A 22699-nucleotide genomic window follows, 5' to 3' on the forward strand; every position below is an offset into this window, starting at 1 on the left:
CTCGGCTCCAGACTCGGGACTCGGCGTCCGACTCGGCTCCAGACTCGGCTAGACTCGGGAAAGTGAAAAACTCAAGAAATTTAGCGATTTTTAAAGATTTAAAACTTGTTTCAGGCACCCTTTATTGAATACACCTTAAAGACACAATAACATCATCAAACTCGGCTCATTTGATTACATACACAAGTATACATCAATCACATAAGCATAAACGCAAATTGTAGCTGAAGGAAATAACAAACATAGATATATAAATATTGTCAAATGTATACAATATTACAAAACTAATGGAATAAAAAATCCATGTCATCATATGATGATCATCAAATGTTTCATACAAATACCAAAGGTAAATACAACTACAAGCCTATGGCTCAGAGGAGCCTGCACCCTCTGGCCCTGGCCCCCTGCGAAGGCGTCTAAGGTAGGTCCTGGATGATTCGACAGCCATAGCCGCTCCCCGTGACACCATGCCATGCTCACCAACATCAGGAACATCCGTGTCACTATCTGCCTCTGAATCTCCTGTCTGTGCTTGTGCTCTCCCATCCTCCTCTGCCATGGCTACTACAGTCTCAACCTCTATATCTACTTGGTCGATCCAATCAATGTCAGACTCGGAGCTTAAATTTTCCCTACTTCTATCGACGCAGTTTCCCCCCATATTTTTCGACAGGGGTTTGGGGGCAGTGCCCCCAAGGTGGGGTCAAGGGGCATCGCCCCTTGCGGAGTAGAGGGGCAGCGCCCCACGAAGCCAAAAAAACTTATTATTTAATAAAGGTGTCGGGTGTTATTTTTCTATTGGCTAACATGTTGTAACCCTAATTTTTCTCATTCTCAGGTGAAGGTTGTAGTGAACAAAGATGATACCATTCATTTAAAAAAAACTTTTTAAAATGTATTTTTTTTGCCATTTTACTAACCCAGCCAGTAGCCGAGTTTGAGACTTGACGAGTCCGAGTCCGAGCCCCAGAGACTCGGTGAGCATGACTCGGACTTGGACACGCCGAGTTTAGGTGAGTCCGGGCGAGTCCCGTTTCTATGTGCATAATTTTTTGTTAAAACATCTATAAGCTTTACTTTTAGAAGAGTATCCTAAGAAAATCCCTTCATCAGCCTTGGGATCAAATTTTCCAAGATTGTCTTCATCCCTCTTAATATAACAAGGACTACCAAATTTTTTGAAATATTTAACTAAAGTAGTCTTACCTTTCTAAAGTTCATATGGAGTTTTGTTTAATGTTGCTTATTCAGCCCCTATTCTGAATGTAAATAGCAGTGTGGACCACCTCTCTCCAAAAGGAATCATTCACTTTAGACTCAGTAATCATACTACGAACCATTTCTTGGATTGATTTGTCCTTCCTCTCAACAACGCCATTTTGTTGTGGTGTCATTGTAGTTGAGTAATGTATTTTCATACCATGTTTTTTGCAGAAATTTATAAACTAATTTGATGTGAACTCTCCTCCATTGTCTGAACGTAAGCATTTAATTTTTAGACCCTTCTCATTCTCCACCAAGGCTTTAAAGGCCTTAAACTTCTCAATTGCTTTCGATTTATCCTAAAAAAGTGTTAATCGTCAATCAAAAGCATAAAATACTTCTCACCTTGCATACTCCTAGTTCTTGTAGAGGCACATAAATTAGTATGGATCAACTCAAGAGGCTTTGTGCTAGAATACTCTTTTGATTTGAAACTCTTCCTTGTTTGCTTTCCTAGCTAACATTCTCTGCAAACAATGTTTGAAGGTTTAGTGAGCTTTGGAATGTCTTTAACAACTTCCTTTTTGCTGATCCAGACAAGACCATCAAAGTTCATGTGTCCCATCCTCCTATGCCATAGCCAACTTTCATCCATCTGACTCAAACAACTTTTTTCACTTTTGATATCATCAAGAATGTATAGATTGTGAGCAGCCCTACTTGCATCAACAATATGTTTAGTACCTTTACTAATTTCACAATAATCTTAATTGAAAACTAAACTGTGTCCTTGATCACACAGTTGACTCACACTTAGCAAATTGTGTTTCAGACCTTCTACATATGAACATTCTCAACTTTGGTCTCATCATCATCCAAAACAAGTGTACCTTTGATTTTTGCAGATGAATTACCATCACATCTTACCCTTTCTCCATTAGTGCTTTTGAGAGTAAGAAACTTGCTCGTCTCTAGTCATATGTCTAGAACAACCACTTTCAATATACAATATGTCTTTTTCATTTTGTGCAAGAAAGGCTGTTTGTACAATCAAGGATTCTATTAAAACTTCATTTTCCTTATTCCTCCAAACCTTAGTAACCTGATTTGCTTTGTCCTCTTTCTCAACCATCTTGTTCTGGTTAGAGAAATCTGTCATACCACTTTCACAACTTTTGCATTGTGACCAAAGTTATTACATTTATAACATATAACATTGTAATTCCTTGGAGGAGCAAAAGTGTTCCTACTCATATATCTGAAATCATTTCAAACACTGTACAGTTGATTGCCTTGTGTCCAAAATAATTGCAAGAGAAACAATAACCATATATGAAAGAATTGTTAAACCCGATCATCAGTGCTTGTGTTGAGATAGGAGGCCTGCCTTTGGAAGGCATTATTTTTTTGATTTTTGGTGGTGAATCCTTTGTGCTGTCCATGTTGGTCTTTTGCTGTTCTTCTTTTGTAGACTTAGAATTTTGACCTTCTTCAAGACCGACTCTACCTTTATTAGTAGACGATTTTTGTGAGCCAATGACATTATCCAAGGACATGAAACTTTTCTAATTTATCTTCTCATGATTCAGTTGTCAAAGATTTATCTAGCTTTCTAAGTGAAACTATTTCAGCTTCAAGTCTCTCACAGTTTTCTTCCTTGAGTTTAAGCTGATTTCTAACTTCTTCCTCCCTTTTCTTTGCTTCTTTGACCTGAACCTTCAAATCAGCTATCAATTTTTCTGCTTCTTCAAAAGTAAGAGATTGGTTTTCGTCTCATTCTCTTCTTGTAGGAGCAACTTCAAGTTCTGACTTTTTCTTTCTAAGTCTTTTGATTTCACTTAGAGCACTTATTAGTTCTTCGTCAAAATCCACTTCTCCTCCTCCTTAATCAACATGATCTTCATCTTCTTGATTTTCAGCATGTACTTCTTCTATGGCTATGAACAACATTTCTTCACTTAAGGAGTCTTCATCACTAATATCGGAGGAACAACTTTCTTCTTTTGAATAAAGACTCTTTTTGAATTTCTGAGACTTCTTCTCTTTTCCCTTATACTTATTGTTGAATTTGGGCTTCTTGTGACAGTTGCTGTCCTTTCTTTTTGCATATGGACATTTAGCTGCAAAATGTGCTACCTTGCCACAATTAAAGCACTTGAAAGGCAACTTGCCTTTATATTTGCCAGACCCTTTCTTCAACTTCCTCATGAAATGTGCTTCTTCAGAATCAGATTCTTCATCAGAACTTTCACTAGATAGACACTCCTTGTCTTTTACTTTCTTCGTAGCTTTGAAGGCTGCCTTCCTTTTGGACGAAGAATTAGAGTTCTCATCTCATAGGCTGTTAGAATGCCATGGAGTTTATCAACAGTCAACTTATCAAGTTCTGTCATCTCTTCATTCGCTGAAACCTTTGCATCAAATCGCAAAGAAAGAGACCTTAAACTTTTCTGAACCATACTGGACTCCTTAACTTTTACTCCTAAACCCTTAATAGAGTTAACAACTTCATCTTCTCACAAAAAATAAGAAGCAACGTTTTTCTCTTCTTGCATATTCAGACTTTCAAAATTTCTTCTATGAGTCTGATGTTTTGCTTTCTTAACCTTGTCATCTCCTTCATATGCTTTCTGAAGTGAGCTGTATCACAATGCATAACTCTTACAATTTTTGTCTCAGACAAACCACATAAGATTGCATTCATGGCTTTTATATTGTTTTTAAAATCCTTTTTCTGATCAACATCCATTGGAGGAATTGTGTAACCAGAAACCACACTTTTCCAAACATCAAAGCCAAGAGACATTAGATAAGTACGCATTCAAACACTCCAGAATGCATAGTTGGAGCCATCAAATAAAGGTGCTCTATTCGTAGCAAGACCTTCAAGAAAACCTATGCGTATAATCAGGATTAACCTCCAAGCGTTTAAGCTCTGTTTCCGAAGGAACCCTATTCTGATACGAATTGAAAAACACACAAAATATTGAGAAGGGGGGGGTGAATCAATATTTTACAACTCTTAAACACATGAAATCACATAAAAGAAAGATAGAGTAAACATCAACAAGGAGAACACCAAATTTCACGTGGAAAATCCTTTCGGGTAAAAAACCATGACAAATCAATAGCTTTCATTAACAAAATGGGCACCAACCCAGATTACACAAGTGAGCACCAACTCACTGAGAGCACCAACCCAGATTACACAAGTGAGCACCAACTCACTGAGAGCACCAACCCTCCTAGAAGCACTAACTCCATCCAACCGAAGCACCAACTTCAGTTTTAAAATCAAATGGAGAACTAATTTTTATTTTTTCAGAATCCTCTAAGCACTCAACCATCTTTTAAGCAGCATCAAGTGGACCATCACACACAAGATATGATAATCTTATGTACCAAGTATGATGTAGAAACATCATACACTCAACCATCTTTTAAGCAGCATCAAGTGGACCATCACACACAAAATATGATAATCTTATGTACCAATTAACTCGTATTTTTTTTGCTATCACACATATTCTCCATGAAGTCTCTATGTAGAGAAAAATGATATAACATCCTTTTCTTTTATCTCCTGCAAGTCATTCCACCCACAAAATAGAGTAGTGTCACACTGAACTCACACCATACCTGCTGTAAAATAACGTCTCCAACATAGAATCGCATGTGCTAGTCAACATGTTTTCACAGCATAAACTCAATAATGCGATAGATTAAAAAATCGTGTTGAATCAGCGTATGCCATATATATCCAAAATGGTCTCCCAAGTAAAAACCCAATAAGAAGAACGACACGCCTTCAAATAGAGATGACAAAAAACGCTGATTTCTCCATCCATGATCTCATGTATTATTCAGAAAGAATCTTTGTCGGCAGAAAAACGTTACAAAAGGCTTGAAGCTCGCGAGAATATTCTTCAATGCATACACAGAATCAACGCATACTATGTTTGGTTTGTAAAGCTTTGTAACTTTACAAAAACAAAAAGCCGCCCCACTTTCATACGCTGTTACAACTTTGAAGGCCATCACACCTAAGGATAAAAAATTAAAGAAAATGTTTCCAACAAAAATGCCTATTATTGACTTTTGATGCAGTCTAGTAAGGCGTTGAAAAAATATGGTATGAAGGCATACTACATTTAGCCTCCATTTTCAAAACTATCGCAACCCATAATAAAAGTAATTTTGCTTTTATCGATTGTTTTGAAGAGTCAACCTTCAAAGGATGACGTGACAGATGCTTTTGACTTGGCACAAGAAATTAGATAGGGAAGCAGGTGAAGTGGACAGGCAACCAGCTCAAGTTGATAACCAGGCAGCTCAACCAGGCAACCAAGTAGCTCAAGCACATCACCAAGTAGCTCAACCAGGTAATCAAGTAGCTCAAGTACACAACACTGTAGCACAACTAGGTAACGAAGTAGCTCAAGTAAGTGAGCAACCAGCTCAAGCAAGTAACTAAATAGCTGATGAAAATTTGATGAAAAATCTAGCTGCTTGACCAGTATTTCATTCCAGTTCTCTTTTCAACAAACCTTTGACATCAATGACACAATATCCAACATTTGTTGCCTTCATCCATCATTATGATTATTGTGTATTTGTTGGAGTTGCACACCATTATCATCGGCAATTAATATGTACTTGTATCAACATTAATAGATTCATTAGTTGTCTTGCAACGGGGGTCAAGTTGGGTTTTAGAAGATTGTGAAGTCTTGTTCCAAGACAATCTTCTCTTATTAACTATGTTATCCCGAGTTTTCGAGATGGGGACGACAGGGGACGATGGGATGAGTTTCCGGGATGGCAATTTTTTTTGCCAATTTGGGGGCAGGGGGACGACAAAGGGGATGGCTATATAAAATATAGGGAAAATTTTAAATATATAGGGAAATTTTAAATGTTGATATGAAAAATAGATAAAGCATGTATATACATATTATATTTATATGAAAACACGGATAAAGCAGGTATATGTACATTATACAACCTTAACATACCACATTTGTGTTCAGAATTCATTGTCAATACTCAATATGCATTCATAATTCAGAATTCATTGTCAATATGCCAGCACTTGTTTGCATCTAGTTTATTGTTTCTTTTTGGTTGGAGGATATTTTGATTGTCTTCCATTACTATTATGACCTACAACCGCTTCTTTATGCACTACAAAGTTTTGGGTTTCTGTGAAATTCATTACCAAACTGTTATTCATATTTTTGAGTGCTTTTGGCTATGATTTAGACCTGTTTACCTTTCATATCAGTGAAAAGTCCAATATTGCAGACCAGCAACCACTTTTTTATGCACTACCTGTTGAAATAGTAGCTAGCTCGGATACCTATCTATTGTATTTTAATGTTGTCAATGACAATTAAAATACACATGTATTATCTATTATGTAAATCGAACTTAGGGCTGGGCCCAAATACATGTAACTTGTAATTATGTCTTGCTTGGGAAAGATCTATATATAATGTAACTTGTGGATAGGACAGGCCCTATAAATGTAACTTGTAATTTGGTCTGACCCTAATTGGGCGATGTAACTTGTGGTCCTATATTAAATGTAACTTGTAGATAGGGTAGGGCCAATATGTATTTTGAGCGATTATGTAATTGGGCTGGGCCCAAGCTCATGTAGCGTGTGGTAAAAGCAATCAAGCAATAACGTCTTAATAGGTCAAGACCTATTTGGACGATATACATAATATTATTATTAAATTAACAAGGCAAGCCGGACTTGAGACTTGACACCACAAGTCAAGTATATAAGCAAGTCATTTGCATAGCATAATGAATCAATTTATATACAAGGCGAATCATTCTTAAGGCTGTCAACACTTGTAGTAGGCTCTCCAACATTTGGCGATCTCTCTCTCTCTCTCTCTCTCTCTCTCTCTCTCTCTCTCTTGTGCGAACTTGCTCCTCATCCATTGTGTGAAGGCTGGCTGTTAGGTGATGCTATCAAGATCTTGCAAAGCTAATGAAGACTTGCCTTGAGTGAATTTGATGCTGATGATAAGGGCTGCAATCTCCATTATCATATAAAGAGGAATTCAGATCTGCTATCTTGCTGGTTGAACAACAATTTAAGATAAGCACACTTGCCTTGTAATTGCCTACATTTGAGATAATACACATTGTACTTTGTGGCTGGGTTTTTCACCTCCAAGAGGGAGGTTTTCCCAGGGTATTGGTGTGTCTTGTTTTGTGTTTTTATTGCTGTTACTGTTCTGTTATAACCTGATTATTTAAGATTATCATCTGATTGCTTAAAATTAACACTACCGAGTTCTAAGTGTTTGTGAAATTTATTTCCAGGCTGCTGCTCATTATTTCTAAGTGCTTTTGGAAGTGATTCAGACATGTTTACCTATCATATTAGTGAAAATCCACTTTTATAGACATAATAAAATTAAAAAATGTTTTTTTTGAGCGTTTGAGTCTTTTTTTTTATAAATATGCTGGGAAAAGGGGGACAGCTGGTCGTCCCGGGACAGTTAGGGGATGTTAGAGATGTCCCCAACCATACTGGGGATGGGGGGATGCCCCCTTTGAGAATCACTGCCATCCCCAAGTTTCCGGGACGTTTCCCATAGATTTTGCAATTTTGGGGGCGGCGGGGGGATGTCCCCTGGCCGTCCCCAAGTCCTTGAAACGTCCTTGGTACTGGGATGGGGGATTTTAACCTGGGGACGCGTCCCTGGGTAATGTAGCTTATTAACTAGGGTGCATGTATAGGTGTTATGGCGGAGATATGACACATATTATATTTCTCTAAGTTTGAATAACAACACTTGATATTTATTATATTCAAGTTATTAATTCTCTAGCCATGTTCAAGGGGTCATGTGTAGCACTCATAATAGCATGAACCGGGTTAAGGGTGCTTAACTGTATTGGACTTGTGATGTTGTCATGGTGTAATGATTACTAGTACATGTTGGGATGTTTTCACACATCGCCCCATTGCAAATGGGGACCCCCACTTTTTCACTTTTTAGGTAGATGTTTTGCTTAGATTGCCTTAGCTTAGCAATAATTTCCTGGTTTTAACCTTTGCTTATGAGAGGGTGTTGTATCAAGATTAAATTTGTCAATTAGCTAATGTTGTGATAGTTAATTCTTTGAAAATTTGATACAGTCAAAGATTCAACCATTCAACTTTACAATAAGAGTACTGAGCATTAGATAATATTTATGGAATAAAATGGATTTCTTCTCAAAACATATCAAAAGCTCAGCCAGAATATAACTATCAATTTTATTTTACCTTTTGTTTTTTTTCTAATTTATATTTTTATACGTCATGTGTATTTACTATTTATACCTTCACCCTTAAACTGTTTATTCAGTAGAATTGTAAATAAGATGGACTTAACATGTAAACCGTGAAGCCTTATGACTTGAACCTTGCCAAACACAATGGATCTTTTTGAATTCTGTGGATAAATATGATGTTTAGATAATCATTCCATTATTTCTAAGCTTTTAACACTAATTTAATTATTTTTACTTAGTTTCTACACTTGAGTATATGTGGTTTACATTGCTTTTTAAGACAACAATGATGGTGATTCATGCCTTGAAATTTGTGATATGTGCAGGCAGGTGTAGAAGATGGGTGTGACAAGTCGGTTGGAAATCTTCTCTACATGGTCTGTCACATCACTCAATTTTTGCGGAAAATAACATCAAAGTCTTGCAGTTTTTTACCATGATTTAGATTTTGTTAAATTACTGAGATTTGATGTTGGAACAGGTGGCAACAAAATATCCAGCAAATGCCCTTAAACATCGACCCTTTCTTAGTCACTACATTGTCTCTTCTAAGGTAATTAGATACACACATATCAGCTTGTTTAATTGATATTGCATAGAATTTTTGACAAAATATGTTTTGTCCATAGGTGCAGTCATTGCCCATGGGTGGATGGAATTTTGTGCTAGAACCAGTTTATATTTTTGTTGAAGTATTGTATATATCTATTGCAGATAAAGAATACAAATCAGTTGGATAAAGCTTTACCATACCTTTCTAATATTGGTCCTGAAAGCTTGAAAGTGGACGACTTCGAAGAAGCGTGTGGTGTAGGTATGCTTTACATTTCCCTCCACAGTTTCCTTGCTCAGAGCAAACAAAACCAATGAAAAGATTAATTGGAAAAACTATATTAATTAAAGCAACGCTCTATTGATCTGTGGGCACTGTGTATTCTTTCTTTAAATATAGAAGTAAAAAGTTGTTATGCCATGCTGTATTAGGGTTCGCATATCATTGTGTGTTATCCAATCAAGGAGACAAGAAAACATTCCACATGCGCATAATCTGGTATTTGAAACTGGCAGATTTTTAAAGTGGAAAAAAGGTTTCATTCTGGAGGATCATTAGGTACCATAGTAACAATTTTTGTTAGCTTAAGTTAAACATAAACCTCTTGCACCCCTTAGAAAATAACCAAACCCTAGATGGTCTGGTTCACCCATGTCATATATGTTAAAACTTGAACCAGAATATAGAAAATCTGACAACAGAAAATAGAGAAAGAAACACAAATGAACACGCCCTCTTATCTTGGGAAAACCCTCCACTTGAGGGTGAAAAACCTAGTCCACTCAAAATTAACTTTATTATATCTCAGAAAAGAATACAATTGATGATAGTATCAGAATACTATCAATCATAATAATATGAGTTCGATTCTTTATGAATCGATCATAAAATGAACTCAGCTGATACAACTCAAATACAAATCAAAACCTACAAATATCTGAAACTTAGTATGCAAAAAGAAATACACAATATTTCTGATTTGACAGATACGATCACAAGGAAGAAGAAGCCGGTCAAGAAGGCTGCCGAAGAAGAAGACGTGACAAGGAAGAATGATGAATATATGAGAATTTCAATGAAGAGTCACACGAAGGGAGAGGTAGAGGCACGGACAGTTACTTCTGCATGGACAGCCTCATCACCTTCATTGACAACCTCATCACCTCCACTGACAGCCGTTGCAACATGAAGAGTCACCGACAGTAAACAAGGCAAGGAAGGAAGCTAAGGAGCCAATGCTAGATAAGATAAACAATGAGCTGATAATCTCTATTGAAGCTATATCTTCAACACTCCCTCTTAGCAAGAGAGAGATCTTCATTATATCAACATATAACAAGTACACATACCTACAACTCAAAAAAATGTCAACAAAAAAACATCACAGTTTTTATTCAATAAAGTTGTTATCTTAGTATAACAATATTCATCATAGCTACTCCTAGAGGATGAGTAAAACCAAAAAATAAAAACATAAAGTCATACACATGACTTCCACCATAGCTACTCCCAGAGGGTGGAACAAGGGATTTCACCTCGAACTTCTCTCGCAGAGAAGAACTCATTAATCAAGGGATTTCACCTCGAATTTCTCTCGCAGAGAAGAACTCATTAACCAAGGGATTTCACCTCGAACTTCTCTCACAGAGAAGAACTCATTAAACACAGGCAACATATCATTGAAGCTGAGACTCTCTCTCAGCAAGTGCATCATTCTCCATCATACCAACCTTTTCTCGGAAGTAACAAAACTTCACTCTCGGAAGTGGCTTGTTGAGAATGTTTGCAGTCTGCTCCTCTGTAGAAATGTAGTTGAGTTCAACTGCTTTTCGTCGAACCATGTCTCTCAAGTAATGATATTTAATTTCCACATGTTTGCTTCTATCATGAAATACTGGATTAACTGAATGTTTCACACAACTTTGATTATCACACATAATCATAGTATGTTCCAAAGGCTGTCCAAACAAGCCTGCAAGTAATTTCCAAAGCCACACAACTTCTCTTGCAGCCACACAAGCTGCAACATATTTTGCTTCAGCTGTACTTTGTGCAACACAAGATTGTTTCCTGTTGCAACAGGAAATCATAGCTGAACCTAGACTAAAACAACAACTTGAAGTGCTTGTCATGTACACAACCTGCCCAGTCTGAATCAGAAAACTCCTGCAAGTTCAGCTCTACACACGAAGAAAATCTTAAGCCAAGTCCAATTGTACCACGAACATATCTCAATATATGTTTGGCTGCCACAAGGTGAATATGTCTTGGTTCACACATGAACTGACTCAAGGTATTAACTGCATAGCATATATCAGGCCTTGTGTTAACCAAGTACATTAAGGAGCCAATTAATTGTCTATACATAGTAGGCTCTACTAAATCTGAAGTAGCTGCATCCTCATGTAATTTCTTTAGATTTACTTCCATAGGATTCACCATAGACTTACACTCTAACATGTCAAATCTTTTCAAAATATCAACTGCATATTTACCTTGACTCAATATGATTTCATTTGGTCTTTGCTATACCTCAAGTCCAAGGAAATAATGCAACAAACCAAGATCCTTCATTTCAAATTCTGAAGCTAAATCCTTCTTACATATGTCAATGAGATCATCATTACCAGTGAGGAATAAATCATCAACATATAGTACTAAAATCAGCACCTTATCATCACATACCTTGAAGTATAGGTTGGGATGAGCATCATTCAAACCCAAGCTTAAAACATAGTGATCTATCCTTTCATACCAAGCACGCGGAGCTTGTTTAAGACCATATAAGACCCTTTTCAGCCTGCATATGTGAGAGTTTCTATTGTGAATAATAAAGCCTTTTGGCTGCTCAATGTAAACCTCCTCTTCAATTTTACCATTCAAGAAGGCTGTTTTCACATCCATTTGATGAAGTTTCCAACCCTTAATAGCTGCAACAACTATGATAGTCCTGATAGAAGTGTAACGAGCTACAGGTGCAAAGGTTTCTTCGAAATCTATACCTTCCTTTTGGGAAAAACCTCTGGCTACAAATCTGGCCTTGTACTTTTCTATACCCCCATCAGCTGCATGTTTGATTTTGAACAGCCACTTAGAAGAAACCACTGATTTGTTTTTAGACCTAGGAACAATGTCCCATACATCATTTTTCATAATAGATTGATATTCCTCTATAATGGCATCCTTCCACACTTGCTGATTTAAAGCCTCTTCAACATCTAAAGGCTCGGATGTCAAGATATGACTCATCAAAGATACATAACCAACAAACTTGTGAGGTCTTTTGTTTTCTTTGAAAGTACCACGAGGGGCTGCATATTTTTCAGCATCTTCCATAGTATGTCTAGCCCACAAAGGTCTTTTCTTGTTAGTTGAACTAATACCGGGACCCTCTGATGTAACTATAGAATCAACTGGATCAATTGAATCAACAGGATCTTCTAAATCTGTAAACTCCCTTTGAATGTCTGAAGATGGATTTGGATCAGCTGTGTCTAAATCTTGAGGGTGCTCAAAATCTTCTTTATCAACTTCTATGCTAGATTCTTTGAATTTCATGCAAGCTACATCTTCATCAAAAGAAACATCCCTGCTGATCTCAATCTATTTTTGTCCTGGAATGTAGATTCTGTATACTTTTGAAGAATCACTATAACCAACAAAGATGCCTTTTTTGCCTGAAGGTTCTAATTTAGATCTTTTCTCTTTAGGAACATGAATATAAACAGGGCATCCAAAGATTCTAAAAAAACTTACATCTGGTTTGACACCTGTAAAGGCTTCTTCTGGAGTCAAGTTGTTTAGAATCTGATGAGGACTACGATTCTGAATGTGAACTGTTGCCCTGCAAGCCTCGGCCCAAAGAAATGTTTGAAGACTTTGGTCATGAATCATAGCCTTTGCTGCTTCAACAACTGTCCTGTTCTTCCTTTCAGCTACACTGTTTTGTTGAGGATTATAAGGGACACAAAACTCCCTCTTAATCCCAGCTTCAACACAAAAGTTATGAAAAACACCAGAAACATATTCTCCTCCATTATCAGATCTAAGGATTTTTATTTTCTTGCTAGATAGATTTTCAACAAGAGCTTTGAACTCTTTAAATCTGGACAACACTTCATTAGACTCTTTAGACTTAAGAAAGTAAATCCAACACTTATGAGAAAAATCATCAATAAAGGTGACATAATACCAAAAACCATTAAGAGAAGCAATTGACATAGCTCCACATAAATCAGAATGAATTAATTCTAGAGCATTCTTTGCTCTACTTTCACTACTATGAAAGGTGCTCTTAACGTTCTTACCTAGAGCACACCCCTTGCAAACACCTCCATGGTTTTGATTCAGCTTAGGAAGACCAATGGCAACCTTCTCCATTGAAGACAGTTTTGAAATTTAAGTGACCAAATCTTTTATGACACAACTCACTTGAACTTGAAGAGTCATGAGCTAAGACTTGAATAGGATGAGCTCAAAGCTTGTAAAGACTATCATGAGGAACACCAATAACATGAGCTGAGTGAATGTTAGAGTTCTTCTTCCATGCAAGTACTTTTCTATTAGCAAAGCAACATGATAACCTTTGTCTTCTAATGCAGAAATAGAAATCAGATTCCTCTTAATACTAGGAACAAATAGGATATCACTTAAATGAAGAGGAATACCGGAGTCCAATTGAAAAGAAGTATAACCAGCACCTTTCATTGAATAGAAAGCATCATCACCAATGATAAATTGAAGATGAGAGTCTTTTTCTTTCAAGTTTGAAAGGTGCTCACGAAAACTAGTGATATGACAAGATGCTCCACTATCTATCAACCAAGTATCACGGTTAGTAGGAACGTTACTAGAAAGTGCAGAAATAAATAAGAATCCTTTAGAATTTTCACTTTCTTCTCTTTGAGGAGAAGGATTCTCAACATTTGCACCAGTTGCTTGAGTCCTAGATTTTGAAACACAATCTCTGGCAAAGTGACCAAATTTGTCACACCTAAAACACTGAATTCTAGAAAGGTCCTTCCACTTTTTCTTGGCAATAGGAGCTGACTCATCATTCTTGTCTTTGAATCTTTTGAAGTTACCTTTCTTTCCTTTCCCCTTAGATGCATGGGCAGCAAGCACATGATCATCTTCATGATGAGATTTGCTACCATAACCTCTTGCTTCTTGTCTGCATTCTTCCTGAATGCAATCTGCCCTCAACCTATCAAATTTAGGAAGATCATCTCTTCTACTAATGCTTTGAATGAAGGATTCCTAGGAGATGGGCAGTCCATTCATAGCTAACATAACCAAGTATCTCCAATTGCATTGAGCTAAAGCTCTGCTGGTATTCTTGAATTCATAAAGATCCTTTAAAGTTTGAAACATTTCCTTAGCTGAATCCAACTTAGAGATGATAGGCACCAGATGATCCTTAACAGAATCAATCAAAATTTTCTTAGCCATTGTCTTGTTCTTTCTCCATTGAACTTTCTCTGCATCAGCAGAAGGTTCTTCTACATCTTTCGAGACATGATCAAGGAGATCATTCTCTTCTAGAGTGGTCAATTTTCTAAGTTTCCAAGAAGAGAAATTTGACGACCCATCTAGTCTATCTTCTACTTTCAATCCATTCACCATAATGAATGACTTAGGCAAACAACTAAAAGAAATAAAGAACTTAAAAATTCTGGTTCTAGATCGATCTTCTAGACCCGCTTTGATACCATGTTAAAACTTGAACTAGAATATAGAAAATCTGAGAACAGAAAATAGAGAAAGAAACACAAATGAACAAGCCCTCTTGTCTTGGGAAAACCCTCCACCTAAGGGTGAAAAACCTAGCCCACTCAAAATTAAGTTTATTATATCTCAGAAAAGAATACAATTGATGATAGTCTCAGAATACTATCAATCATAATAATATGAGTTCAATTCTCTATGAATCAATCATAAAATGAACTCAGCTGATACAACTCGAATACAAACCAAAACCTACAAATATCTGAAACTCAGTATGCAAAAAGAAATACACAATATATCTGATTTGACAGATATGATCACAAGGAAGAAGAAGCCGATCAAGAAATCTGCCGAAGAAGAAGACGTGACAAGGAAGAATGACGAATATAGCATATCGGAATTTCAATGAAGAGTCACACGAAGGGAGAGGTAGAGGCATGGACAGTTACTTCTGCACGGACAACCTCATCACCTTCAACGACAACGTCATCACCTCCACCGACAGCTGTTGCAACATGAAGAGTCACCGACAGTAAACAAGGCAAAGAAGGAAGCTAAGGAGCCAATGCTAGACAAGATAAATAATGAGCCGATAATCTCTATCAAAGCTATATCTTCAACAAAATATCCTAGCAAGATAATTATCAGGAGTAAGCCTATAAATCTCATTTTATTCCTTGCATATCCCGCCTTTGATATTAAGAGCTATGCATGTGAGGAGACTACTGCCACTATGATGCTATTGGCAACCACCTCATTTTATATATTCCAAACATAACATTTTAGTGACTATTAAGAACTCTCCTGTTTAACGATTTCAATTAAGGATTCCCAATCATTTGCATTTGTGCTTTCTAATAAGGAGGATTAACTTTAAGATGAACCTTGTTTGGTGAATAGATCTGCTTCGCCATTTTGCTCTCTTGAGCAATGAGATATTGAGAAGGTGGACAGTTTTTCTTTCCATGCTAGAATTTCCTCCAATAATTCCCAACTAGGACAATATCCTTTGTTAATAACATTGACAACTATTGGCAAGTCATCCTCTATTTCAATTTCTTTGTACCCAGTTTCATGGTGACCTGCAATCTATTATAAGGGCAGTCCATTCTGCATAATTATTAGTATTATTACTCAAATTAAAATCCTCCAAGATTGAATCTGTCTTGTGCATGTCTAACTACAAAACCTGCCCCAGCTAATCCTAGGTTCCCTTAAGATGCACCATCGTCATTTAGTTTTACACCTTTACTTGGTTTTGTCTATCTATTTTCCTTCCTAATCATGGTCGTTGAATGGGATGATTGATAAAATATTAAATATAAATCATTGTCCATATTATAATTATTAGATGGATTATAGGATGAATGGATCGTTATTGCACATTCAACAAATTGTGTTTAGTCTTTTTAAAATTTCAGCTTCATTTAGTTTGTGTAAGTTAATTTTAAATTTCTTTGTATTTAAAAAGCTGAAATATTAATTTTTTATATCTTATTTCAATTGCATTCTCCATAGTCCATACCGTTCACGAAATCTTTGAAAGTTTTTGCCATCTTGAAATACTCTTCCCCTTGAATCATGGAGAAACACTGAAATGAGTAAGAGTAATTGCTATGCTACCGTTCCGTTATATTTGACCTGTCGGTTCAGGTTTGGTTCAGCCTGGATATGGGTCTGGATCTAGTCCACCTTGGGGGCTGTCAAAGGTCTTGCTATAAGCCTGCAGGTCTGTTTGGGATGATCTCGCGCAAACTTGCAACGTATTTGGTGAGATTTCATGCCCAGGCGATGAATTTGCAATTAAATTTTGACTTCCAATTTTGACTAAAAATCCAAAACGCCCCCAAACCCTAAAATGTGGATTCCAGTGCATTTTAAAGGCAAACAAATACATTTCTTTTATTGTTAGTGAATGCAAAATGATGTGCATGATGAAGTTTTGTGTGCTTTTGAAGGTCTTAATTTGTGATTGGTAGTGGGGGCTTTGCCCTCAGCCTTGCCTTTTACTACGACACGAAATGTGCTAGGGGCATTGCCTTCAGACCTCACACGGGGTGCTGCCCCGCAATCCTACTAGGGAGGGGCGCTGCCTCTAGATCCTCGACGTTGCCCCTTGACCTTGTTGGAGGCACTACCCCTAGATCCTTGCAAGGGGCACTGACCCTCAACCCATTTGGGGGTGTTGCTCCTAGATCCCCATTGAACTTATTTGATTTGCCTAGTACTCTCCAAGGCCGAGTTTGCGAACTATGCTTCCAATTTTTCCTACAAGTCCTCGTCCACAATATCGTCATCAAATTGAGCAATCTACCCTATTGTTTGTTGATGCTCACTTGTTTTTATTGTTGCCTAGTAGATGAATTTTTAGTTTTGGGGGGATGATGTAGTTAGTGTACAGTGCCTTATATTATGTTTTGATAATATGGTTTACCTAACTATGTATTCGCTAGTGCTAGTGCCAATGGTATTGTTTTTCTAATTTACTAGTACCTACATCATCTAATATGGATGGTGATAATATTTTTGAAGACCCATATGATGATATTGATCAGTGATGGTTGATTGTTGATGCTTGACATTGTTTTTCAAATTATAATATATATCATGACATTGTAATATTTTTTTATTTTATAGCTTTTTTGTTTACTATACAATATGTGATGGTATGTGTGGTATTTTAAACCTAATCACTGCTGCGCATATGTATATATTTCTGTTTTGAAATGTTATTGTATGGATGAACTCAAAATGAACCCGACCCCAATTTTTCTTTTGCCTGAAACCTCGAACCGAACCGCTGAACCCAAACCTGAACTAGTATCAGGACTGGTAACTTTAGAGTAATTTTCATCTTCTTGCATTGTGAGCATGGGGAGGAGACTAACAGCATTGCCAAACATTCCCTCTAATGATTAAGGCACTCTGGAAAAATAACGTTAGGAGAGGTAGTTGGTGATAAATTATATAAATTTTGTATTGTATTTTTTAGAAATTCCAACCCTTAGATATATTCATGCCCAACAATTTTCCACATTTGGAAGTCTTGACTAATTACATTTCAAGGTTATCTGCAGTCAACAGAAAAGAGTTGTCTTCACAAGTCTCAGATTGATCACTCACAGTCACAGAGAAAAGGAATTGTTCCACTCCTGTATTAGCCAAATGATTCTAAGCCTCTTACATTCTCTATTTCAATGCTGCTGAAATTCTGGCACATCAAATTTTGGAGTCAACTCCTGAGCCCCCTGAAAGATGCTATTAATTTTCAACCTTAAGTGCCACTGTTAATCATTGCATTTATGATCAGCATTGAATTCCTTTTAATCACTATTTTATTGATCTTTTTTCATCCTTCATATGAAAACCATTCACTTAAGTGATGTCTTCAACTTCAGTTTCATTATTGGTGGTTTTGTAAGAAAGAAGAAACCTCCATCGATTTCCAGCCTCAGGTTCCCCTTTGGCTGCCCCATCAAAATTTACCTTGAAGAAGCGCTGGGGAGGATGCTCTTATTTTTCTACAACTATATTTATGCTTTTTTGGTTTTTCCAGTAACGAATATGTGAGAAATTGTCTCCCAGTTGACCAGAATCACTTTCTTAAAACTGGATTGAGATTGTAGATTCAGCTTAAGTTATGCTAACGCATAGGCACAAATAGATGCTCCACCTTCCTCCAGGCAAATGGTCTCTTTTTCCTAGAAAATCCTATTGTTTCTATGCAGCCAGATTCCCCATAGGGTGCTGTTTGACACAGTCCTTCGCAAAGGCTGCAAGTTACTCATCCCTCTAGGCTATAAAAGAATGAATTGGTTTATAGATTTAGCAAACACCCATCACATTTTTGATTTGGAGAGAAGACAATTCCATACTTAACTTGCATAAGAATTTTGAACCACCAGATGACTCCCCGATTCCTCAACCTTTTTGCAGAGACAACACATTGAGTGACCTAATCCTCAATTTCCTAATCCTATCATGGGTCAAGGTTCTGGCATGCTTGGCAGGTAAAGGAATTGGTTTTTAGTGGGTAGAATATTTTCAAATTGACTTTGCAGGCAAACCCTCAAGGTGTAATGTCCCCTTTCTAGCACATGTTGTATGAGGTTGACGTTAGCCTATTGCTCCATGGTCCTATAGGCTAACCAAGACATTAAAGGGATCTTGAGGATATTTGGTCTAGACAGTTTCAATTGCAGGTGGTTTTGAGGTGTTTTGGTGTGTTTTTGGGATACTTACTATTTATAGTAAGTCAACTGGGCCAGGTTTGGATCGATAGAGAACTCATGATTAATATCTTGTTGATGAATAATATCTGTTGAGCTCAACATACTTGACCCTATGTACCTTTTTGGAGGTTCGTTTACTTTTCTCATCATATTTTACCAGCGTGGTAATCAAACACCATTGAAGGACAAACAATACACAGAGACATTTTGCAACAATCTGATTAGCAATCGCCCTAGCATTATTTTTAAATACCCTCTCTAATGGTCCCTTTGCTCTCTTCACATTTTTGGGCTCTTCTTTATTCCTATTCAAAAGCATGTGGCTTTTCAATACAACATTAAGGACAACATTATGATATGGAGAAGTAGATGTTCTCCTTGACCCCCATTTCTACCCAAAGGGATGCCTTGTTCTAAGGACAATTCTTGTAGTTGCTTCCTGCCACACTTTGATAAACTCTGATATTTAATGACGTTGCATAGGGGCACCATTTTTTCTTGGATAGGATTTGATTCCTCTTCACTCAATTGTACTTACTTGTATACCTCTGATCACACTTGTTGCATATCCAAACATATGTACCACCACCTAGCATTTGTTGTATCGTTTGTACATTCCTCCACAAAGGTGAACTTGGTCAAATTCAAAAGATGGTTGGCTGATAAAGCTTGAATTGGATGCCATTGTATTGTGTCACTAGCCAGATAATAGTTGGCCAATGGAGCTCGAATTGGTTGCCATTGTATTATAGCACTAGCCAGATAATAGTTGGCCAATGGAGCTACAATAAGTAGTTTGAAAACTAGAAAAACAATTACAAACATTGAACAATATCAATATGTCACTAGGTGGGTAATGCTATATTTTATTATATTTAAGTTTCACTTAAAACTTATGATTTGTAATTGTGTATTTGCTACTTGTTATTGATATTGAATCATGGATCTATGGATGCTAGTTTAATTTAAATTTTAATCCTATTGCAAATCAATTGTTATCAAACAAGGACTGGTTTTAATAAATATTTTTTGTTATTTGGTCTTGCTTTGGAATTTAATAATTGAATAATTGAATCTGCTCAGGTTGATTAAGGTAATCATAATTTTTATCTAGTAAATGGATGTGTTTAGTGGTGGGGATGGCGCTTTTGATTTATGAAAAAACCACTATTAAATAGCTCAAATTTTAAAGGAAAAAAAACATGAATTTTCTGATTCGAGCCTCAAGTTTTGGCGGCCAATGCAAAGAGCTCAAAGTTGTTCAAGTGGAGTTTGAACTCATTTGAAATGTTCGCAACTGACATGATGTCGACGAAACTTGCAATGAAATAAAATCAAAATGCACTCGTTTGGAAATTGCATCAGTGTTTTCCTGTGTATTCTCTTGTGGCAAACAAAAAATGCGTCATAAATGAAATGACAATGCTTAGGGCTTTTTAGGGTCTAGAAAGTTAAAAAACTCCTTCAAAATTTGTCTTGGTAGGTTGAAACAGTATGGGTTCGGCCTAGAATTGCCATGTTGTAGGAATTGGGTGGAGAAAGCCTACCTTGGGTGAATCCACAATTGATTTGGACTAGGATCCAATTCTATGGTGTTTCGTTCTTGGAATTGACTTGTCAGTAATTCAGTAATTCTGCCATTGATCCAATTGAGCAATGCTTTCCTCCTAGCTTTGTCTTTTGTGGATTGGGCTATTTGGACAATCGTTATATATTAGGATACCTTTGATATCTTCTTGGAAGGATTGAAAATCATACGCTACCCAATTTTCTTTTGTCTGACAAATGGCAACTCACCATACTAGGATTCCATAGCAATGACAGACCGTAGAGCCACCATTCGAATCTGAGGTCATTGGTTGCTAGAATTTCTACAACACCATCAGAATTTCCATTGTTTGTTTCTCGAGGAGCTTGGCTTCTTGAATGACTACTAAATCAGATTTGACCTATGTGTTGGTGTCTGTTTTATCATCTTCCAAACATTAGAATAAAGTACCCAAAGATAATTTATCCTCTTGAAAAATCACCGCATATGCTAAGATTGCTAGAAGATCATATGGCGATTCCAAGGTTTCTTTTGTTAGGTCTTGACGCGTGGATAAGCTCAATGGGCGTTGTGATTTGCTGGTAATACACAAAGGGACTTACGCTTGGATTGTTCAATTCACAATGAAGGTTTAGACAATGAAGCTCTATCATTTGGAACTTGGATCATGGAAAAGCTTAAAAGGAGACAAGGGTTTAGAAGTTCTAATCTATTCCTAAGAATTCCAGAGACGGTATTGGTTTGATGACCTCAATAAACCACACTTTGCTTTGCCTCATTCACGACAACTACACAAAGTGGGTGCAATCTTCAAAGGACGTGCGTATGATTTGGAAGTTAAACATGCACAAAGGAAAGCTCAGACAAACTTTGCACAGTGAATGAAAATCATCCATTCACCAAAAGTATGAGCGGAGATACACCATAAACCCATACTTATCAGATCTTTCATTCATTTATGTTGAAACTTAGTAGCTTTGGTAAGATAAATGATTGAATGAGAGACTTCATTTATCTCTCATATTGAATGAGAGACTTCATTTATCTCTCATTCAATCATCTACCTTATCGATATAACTACAATTTTAAGTATAGACCTCATGATTAAATAAATGAACATGTTATAATCATCTCATATGCATAATCGATAATATTAATCATGTTGTGATCAGACTGGAATCATAACTACCATAGCTATCATATGATAGCATTGATTAAATGCTATCATATGATAACTATAAGAGTTATCATTCTAAATCACATGTTAATACCGAATCATTTAATCATGTTTAACTTATCCCAATCACTTATCGGGTAACTATACATTGCCCCGATTGTTAATAACTATCGGCATATGTTAATAGCATGACTGATAGTGATCGATATAACACACGTTAAAGAGGAAAGACGTGACCAATGATTAACAATACAACACATAAGTAATGTGTTTATATTAACTGAAGGGGTGTCTATGCATCGATCAAGACATGTCTTGATCGGGCATGTCTAAAAGACATGACCGATCAAGGCATGCCTTGATCGATGAATCATAGGCTATATGTACGTGCAAATGAAGTGCTGGAGAAACATCAAAATTATTAATGTTATCTTCAGCAACCTGTGACATAAGAAACAGAAAATATCAGTAAAGAAAATAATAATATACATAACTTCAGACTTGAACATAAATTTGAATATCATTTACATGGTATCAGAGCCACGCTGATTGAACTTGAGGCATTCAAATTCGAGAAGTTCAAACCGAAGATATAAACATCATATTTCCCATGGCTAATGCTATCAGATTTGAGGACAGACTTGAAGGAGGCAACAATTTTTCAGCATGGAAGTTTAGAATTAAAATGATTCTAAAAGAAAATAAGGTTGAATCATTTATTAAAGTTGAATCTATAGAACCAGAGGATGAACCTGACAAATCAACATGGATCAAGGGAAATGAAAAAGCTATGAAAATCATAGTAGATGGAGTAAGAAATCACATCATGCCAATAATAACAAAACATGAAACTGCCTATCATATGTTCAAATCACTCGAAAGTGCATTTGAGATAAATAATGCAAGTAGAACCCTGGCTCTAAAAAGTGAAATAAATCATATAAGTATGAACA

General features: G+C 36.6%; 1 protein-coding gene across 2 annotated transcripts in view; it reads left to right on the forward strand.

The window, feature by feature from the left end:
- LOC131067960 (glutamine--tRNA ligase) overlaps positions 1-22699 on the forward strand; it is a 97173-nt gene that overhangs the window by 12693 nt on the left and 61781 nt on the right. For both annotated transcript variants that reach the window (XM_058003129.2, XM_058003130.2), the window contains exons 3-5: positions 8835-8885; positions 8990-9061; positions 9223-9322. In XM_058003129.2, coding sequence (XP_057859112.2) covers positions 8835-8885; positions 8990-9061; positions 9223-9322 — 223 coding nt within the window. The remainder of the gene's footprint in view (positions 1-8834; positions 8886-8989; positions 9062-9222; positions 9323-22699) is intronic.

Source organism: Cryptomeria japonica, chromosome 6 (genome assembly GCF_030272615.1).
Source record: "Cryptomeria japonica chromosome 6, Sugi_1.0, whole genome shotgun sequence".
Taxonomy (NCBI): domain Eukaryota; kingdom Viridiplantae; phylum Streptophyta; class Pinopsida; order Cupressales; family Cupressaceae; genus Cryptomeria; species Cryptomeria japonica.